The 7,059-nt window shown below is 44.3% G+C and overlaps 1 protein-coding gene across 1 annotated transcript in view; it reads left to right on the forward strand.

The window, feature by feature from the left end:
- TGFBR3 (transforming growth factor beta receptor 3) overlaps window positions 1-7,059 on the forward strand; it is a 200,119-nt gene that overhangs the window by 146,707 nt on the left and 46,353 nt on the right. Inside the window, exons 5-6 of the mRNA XM_029945804.1 lie at window positions 864-1,047; window positions 5,635-5,803. Of these exons, the coding sequence (XP_029801664.1) occupies window positions 864-1,047; window positions 5,635-5,803 (353 nt within the window). The remainder of the gene's footprint in view (window positions 1-863; window positions 1,048-5,634; window positions 5,804-7,059) is intronic.

Below are 7,059 nucleotides of genomic sequence, written 5' to 3' on the forward strand. Positions count from 1 at the left end.
CAGCAACTAAATTTGATTACAGTGAAGCAACAAGATGATAATTTTCCTCCTCTGTATGTGTTGATTGTACATACCATGATGTGCTAGGTCAGCGATTGTCTAGATACATCCAGCAAGAATGTGGTACTTGCATCAATCATCCTGAGAGTTTTATTAGGATCCCTCTAACAGCCTCTTGACTTCATTATCTGCGGGTGTTTGGGGGTCTCACAAAATAAACTCTAATAGACATTCATCTCACGTCTAGGCAACAGTGTAAAATGATAGAAGACTGGCAGTCTCCAGCCATTCTTTTTATATCAGTGCTCAGGACAACACAAACCGGTGTCTCTGTGTGGTGTCTGTCAGTAGAAGCTGCAGTTATGGAAGACTTGGAAGTCAAGTTCACTTGCTAACAGAACTTTGGATTGCTTGCCCTGATGTTGAAGCCCATGACAAGCCCATGATAACACTCACCAAGGCTTTCTGCTAGACTAGAAACTCATTACTTGAAATGTTGGCCTTCAATTTAGATATCAGAAAACACAGCGATGATCATTCTTATGATAACTCACAGTACAATCTGCAGTCTCTTATCACAGAGTTCACAAATTCTAATGGCACAGTCCTGCGTCATTGGTTTCTTAAAAATACCAGTGGTTCCTTGCATCATTGGTAGCTTTGTTGTTTCCTGGGAGAAGTAGCCTTGGAACTGTTTCTTGAATTAGCTGCTGAAGAAAGATGATCTGCCTGTATAACAAAGAGAAGAGGTTGGATTGACAAACACCTGTTAGTTGTCTGATAAGTGCTCACTCTAATTATGATTGGCTCCAGGTGACTCCACCACATTAAAGATGTATATTGTTCTGTTCTCTTTGCTGTAGGTGTCTCAGGGTTCCACGGTCCAGTTTTCATCAGGAAACTTCTCCTTGTCAGCACAAACAGAAGAAAAGAGATTCCCTTATAGAAACGACCGTCTGTTAAGTTGGGCTCGAAAGGAGTACGGAGCAGTCACGTCATTCACTGAACTCAAGATAGCAAGAAATATTTACATTAAAGTGGGGGAAGGTAAACTTTATGTGGTTTCGATTAATGACTGATTTATGACAGTCACTTGTTTTCTTTTCAGAGACCAGGTGGTTAGGGCAAGGAATCCTAGAATTGCAGAACGCGGTAGCTGGCAGGGACCTGAGAGGTCACCAGGACTGCCCCCCTCACATTCCCTCCTTCCCTCCTCCCCTTCTTTTCCCCCTGAGGAAACAGGCCTGGTAATGACCAGGGAGGAAGTGGGGAGTAGCATGGTTGAGAGAGGAGAGGAGGTTGTGCAGGGTTTAGAAGACATCCACACACATAAGTCAGAAGTGAATCCGAGGTGAAGGAAGGGAGGTGATGGCTAATGGGATGAAGGAGGAGTTGGCAGATGAGTCAACAGTCAGGGGTTTCTCTTACCTATTGATCTGCAAACATTGGAAGCCAGGGTTGGCTTATGGTCTTGAGACATGGGTTAAATTTTGGACAATAGCAGAGGAAAAGTGCTTGAATATATTTTTAATACTAATGCCCATTACAAGGACAAATTATTGGAGAAGGGAACTGTGTGGCCTTGATAAGAGATTTGCCCATTTTAATTTCCTTGCCTTGCAGAGGGATATAAATATATGGTAACTCAATTTGAAAGCACATTTTTAAAAATAACTTCTTTCTTCATTATTTTTAGTTGTGTATATTTGGAGCCCCCATTAGTTACTAGAAATAACAACTCTTGTGAATGAGTCCTTGTTACCGTCAGGTGATTATGTGAAAACTGCATTTCAGGTCTTCAGCATCCATCTGCTTGCTGTCGAGTTCAACAGCACTTGTCCCCTCTTTCACAGACAGCATGGCAGCATGGCCTTGCTTGTTGAATGCTTGTTTCCAGCCCGTTCTTAAACCTGGGCTGTTTGACAGATGCAGGAAGGGTGGACACTGATGTTGCAGTTGTGTGCAAAGGCCACATCAGGTGCTTTCTTTTCGCATGTACCCCACTTAACCTCACCAGTGATCCTAGGAGGAAACCATCACTTCCACCATTGTACAGAGGGGCTAGTGGGGGGTTAAGCTGGCTTGTTCAGATCCCCATATTAGCAAGTGGTGAAGTCAGAATTCAAACCCAGGTTTCCTGACTCTCAAGTCTAATACTTGTTTCCTGATGCTGTATTCTAAGTCTTATCTAAGTAAGTGCAACCTGAAAATGCAAGTAAGGCACCTGGATGGAAAGACTTGTTTAGCAGAGTAGAGAGAGGAGTTTTAAATGAGTGCTGGATTCAAAAAGTTGGAGCTTGTTACTGAACTCTTAGGTGGTCAGGTAGCTTACAATAGAGGTCAGCTCCCATTGGAACAAAATGGAAAACCTCTTTTAACAAAGGTTCTAAGCCCTGGCCAATGGCCTGCATTTCTGAAGCAGAATTCTCCTAGCATAAAAGGATGTTGATCACCTGCTCCCCTCCCACTTGGAATTTGTTAGAATAAGAAAATGTGTTACAGTGACATTTAGAGCTGTTGAGCTGTTCTCTTGACAGTGCATGAACTTTTATGCACAGCTGTTGCCTGCCTGGAGAGTAAGAGTTAGTTAAATGACTTTCCCAGGGCCACACACTGAGTCAAGAAAGAACTCAAAGGACCTCATGTCCAGTGTAGTAAAAACTGGTTCCTCCTTGGTAACACCTTTGGAGCCCCTGAAACCTAATTCCATCCCCAAGTCAGGTATGAGTCATGGGTGCACTTCAGGGAAGAACAGGGGAAGTGAGGGTCCTTAGGGAGGTCGGTGGACCGCAGGGTGATGTTGTCTGTCACCACTTATCAGGCTCCGTGGAGCAGGACTCACCATCCAGCTTCCAAGAACCTGACTGGTCTCTAGCCAGCTGCCTCCAGGGATCCTAGGCCATGAGCCTCCTCTTACTCTATCCCCAGTGGCTCCCACATGCGGCCCCTGCCCCAGCAGCTTCCACAGCACTGGGGAACTCGTTAGAATTGCCAATTCGTGGGCCCACCCAAGACCAACTGAATTGAAAATTCTGGGAGTAGGCTGTAGTGGTCTGTGTTTTATTTAACAAGCACTCCTGGTGATGTGGATATGCACTCACATTTGAGAACTACTGCTTTCCTTTCTTATCTGAACTGGTCTCATTAATTGTGAGACTTCCAGCACCCCTCTGATTTGCCACTTAAGCCTCAGTTTCCACAGCAGGAAAACAAGGAGTTTGCATGACTTCCAAAGTTCCCAGAGTATATATCATTCCAGGTCACAAAGTCAGTCATCAATCCTTTCCTAAAATACAAATAAGCATGTGACTTTTCCCCCCCAAAACTTGCCAGGTTTCTACCCGGGGATTCCCCTTTGTGGTTTCCTTTCTACTTGGCAGTTGGTGTAAGTTTTGATGCCAGGCATGCAGAAAGTCATTTGGGGGAAAAAGAACTCAGGCACACACATGTATATGCAACAGAAAATGATCAGCTTATTCAACCTAGTGACAATAGCATCTGGGACTTGAGCGCTTAATAATAACAACTTTTTTTTTTTAAGTTTTATTTTATTTGTGTTGAGAGAGAGAGTGACCAAGCAGAGAAGGGGCAGAGACAGAGAGAGGGAGAGAGAGAATCCCAAGCAGGTTTCACACTGTCGGCACAGAGCCCAACACAGGGCTCGATCCCAGGAACCATGAGATCATGACCGGAGTTGAAATCAAGAGTCAGACACTTAACCAACCTAGTCACCCAGGCCCCACAGGGGCCTTTGTTAAAAGGCTTTGCTAGTGGCTTAGGAAACAAACCTTTCCTAGTGGTTTAGGAGGGTGACAACATGGGTGAGTTTTTTGTTATTTGTCTCAAATCTCACATCATTGTTTGTTAATTCAGAAAGCCGGTACCCTCTGCCTACCATGTGCCAGATGCAAACCAGACCCACCTGTGAACTGAGCTGGATATATACAGGCCAGAGTCCCAAGAGGGTCGTCGTCTCTTAAGTTCAAGACTAGCCTGTCCCTGGCCCATGCACACACCCCCTGATTCTAGATTAAATTTCAGTCTTGCTACCCCGATATCATTTTCCATCCTGTGATCCGGGGGAGGCATCCGCAAGGCTGCAGCTGCAGGGTGCACGTTCCTCATGTGTTCATCCGGTAAAACCGTCAGCAGATGTGGAGAGGAGGCCGCTCCAGCCGCCTGAGTCAGCGGAGCCCTGGCCTCTTCTCTCTAAGGGGGTCTTCAGGAAAGAATGCAGAGGGAGGAGCTAGGCCTTTCATGCTGGGTCCCCTCTGTTCTAGGCCTGGTGCTGAGGGTGCCCTGATGCACGGAACCACGATGCCACAGTGTGTGCTGATATGCACTTGATGGGGGTTGGGACAGGGCAGTATCAACCCAATCTTGGGACCTCTGGGCTTATTCCTCTCTCCTGAGTGAGACTTGCATGTGAATTTGAACCCTAGCATCCTGTCCATTAAATGAAGGAGGCAGAGTTTGTTTCATTACAGTGCCAGGGCTCTGATTAATTACCCCTTCTGAAAAAAAGTTTGCTACACCTAGAACTTCCTTGACACTGGTCCCAGCTGTCACCCTGCCAGCAGTTTCAAGTTCTGTTTAAACATTTAAAGCGCTGGCTGGAAATCCCATCAACCACAGTGCTGTGTAAACGGCATGTGCCCTTGCGGGAGTATCTTTAGACTCTCGGTACTTGTATCACTTTCCCTGGTGGAGGTGATGAGCAGCTCTTAGCACAATGAGATGATGTTTGTGAAAGCACCTTGTATACTGTAAAGTGTTATAAAAGCATTAGTCATCTATATCAAGATTGTGAGAAAGAGTGAAAGTCTGCCCTCACTGTTTTCCCCAAACTCCTTCCTTCAGTCCTTAGATCTATAGTGCTGTGATGAATAAATATGAGGGAATGATTCATTCTACACAGCAGCAGGCCACAGAATTGATTAGATGGTTGGTTTCCTTATTATCCAAGGAGGAGCATATCTGGACAGACAATTGATTTCCGTGTTGAGTATATGGACTTTGAAATAACTATTGGATTTTTAGGTGAGAAGTACTTGGTAGACAGATGACAGCCCAGGTCTGCAACTCAGAAACGGAGTCATGATCTAGGTACGGGTGGAAGCCCTGGGAGCAATGGAGGTCATTTGGGGAAAATAAGAGACAAAAAGAAGATTGAGGAAGGAACTGAGTTCTTAGTCATGGTTTTTTATCAGGATCAATTGTGGAGCTTTTCACAAAGAAAGCTTCCTAGCGCCACCCTGCCCCCCAGATCTTCTTACTCAGAATCTCTGGGATGGCATCCAAATAGGTGGATTCTGGTGTGCACCAAAGATTGAGGATCGTTAGTGTTTAAAGAATGGGCAGAGGAGGGGGAACCAGTAAAAGAGATGGGAGATAAGTCAGAGGAAGTGGATGGGGACAAAGCAGCATCACAAAGAACAGGAAAGGAAAGGATTTAGACCAAAAGAGGCCACTAGAATTGGTCAGTGGGAGGTCACTGGTGACCATAGGGGTGGTTGAGTTCTAAGGCCCTCCCTAGGGCTTGTGCTTCCCTCAGGGTCACTGTCACCTTTTTCCCTTCAAGTCTGGTTGCCGTGTAGCTCAGTGGTATGATGGATTATCCTGTGATTCTTTCAGATCAAGTGTTCCCTCCCACGTGCAACATAGGGAAGAATTTTCTCTCGCTCAATTACCTTGCTGAGTACCTTCAGCCCAAAGCAGCCAACGGTTGTGTGATATCCAGCCAGCCCCAGGATAAGGAAGTACACGTCATTGAGTTAATTACCCCCAGCTCTAACCCCTACAGGTAAGTGAGTGAGTGAGTGAGTGTGTGTGTGTGTGTGTGCACGTGCATGCGTGATGAAAATAAAGATCTTTGCTGACTTGAAGCAGAAACAGTACAACCCTACCTGTATAGGAGGGAGAGAGACATTCATGCATTGGGTGTATTAACAGAAGTTTTGAAGAAGGGAGTGAAGGCACCAGTGGTATATTTCATTTTCTGCATCTGTCTCTAGATCCCCTGTATTCTAGGTGAGATTTTGAAGCCTGTTCTGAACTTTCAGGCACTAATTAGAGGGCAGAATAACTCTTGCTCCATCATTATCTCCTTTGACTGAGTTTATCCCTGATAAAAAAAATTATAAAACATTCCTTATTAACATAATTATAATTTTAATCACATTCTGGTTTTAACAGAATCCCATTCACAGCGTCCTCAGGGTGTATTTGCATTCATACCTGTGTGTGCTAGGAGGGTGTGTGCACTGTGGGGGTGGGGGGAGTAGGTGTGGATGTGGATGTGTCAGGGTGTGGCCCTCCGTGGTGACACACCAAAGAGCCCTTAGATACAACCGGCCTCTTGCTTATGTTCTTTTTCTCCATCTCCCACCCTCAGCCTCCTGCCCCAGGACTAGAAATTTAACCTTCCCTATCTAGAATGATTAGGGAATTGAAAAGGAAATAAAAGAGGAAAAGTGGCTCTTTCTCCCACTTGAACCTGCATTCTCACGGACCACTGACTTAAAATGGAAATTTATATTGTTGAGAGATTTCAGAGTTAAAATTCTAATCAAAGTTTGCGAAAATGAATAAACTTCACATCAGTTTTGGGAAGATTCATTCTGTCCCACATAAAGAATTTGGGGAAAATGAAAAGAGAATGGGAATAGAAGCAATCTGGCAAACGTGCTTAGATATTAAGCCTTGGGCTTCATTTGAGTGTATCATCCATCATATGCTTTACAAGTGTGTAAAACCAAATGGAAAGAACGACTTTCCTTTAAATTCAGAACGACAGAGATGTTATTGTTTGGTTAAAAAAATTCTCTTTTATACTGAATTCTTAGAAGTTTGGGTTGTGTTCATCAATTTTCCAGTAATCACTTGGTTGACCATCTGTTTTCTTTATTTTATTAACTGTATATCCAGAAGTTTGGGAAGGTAAGTGCAGATATGATTCTGTAGCAAATGTTAATGGTTTATGCAAACCTTATATAAGTCAAATTCTCCAGCCTTTTGCCTTGTATTTTATCTTAAGTGTCCTAGTTGGGTTTTTTTTTT

Source organism: Suricata suricatta, chromosome 8 (assembly GCF_006229205.1).
Source record: "Suricata suricatta isolate VVHF042 chromosome 8, meerkat_22Aug2017_6uvM2_HiC, whole genome shotgun sequence".
Taxonomy (NCBI): domain Eukaryota; kingdom Metazoa; phylum Chordata; class Mammalia; order Carnivora; family Herpestidae; genus Suricata; species Suricata suricatta.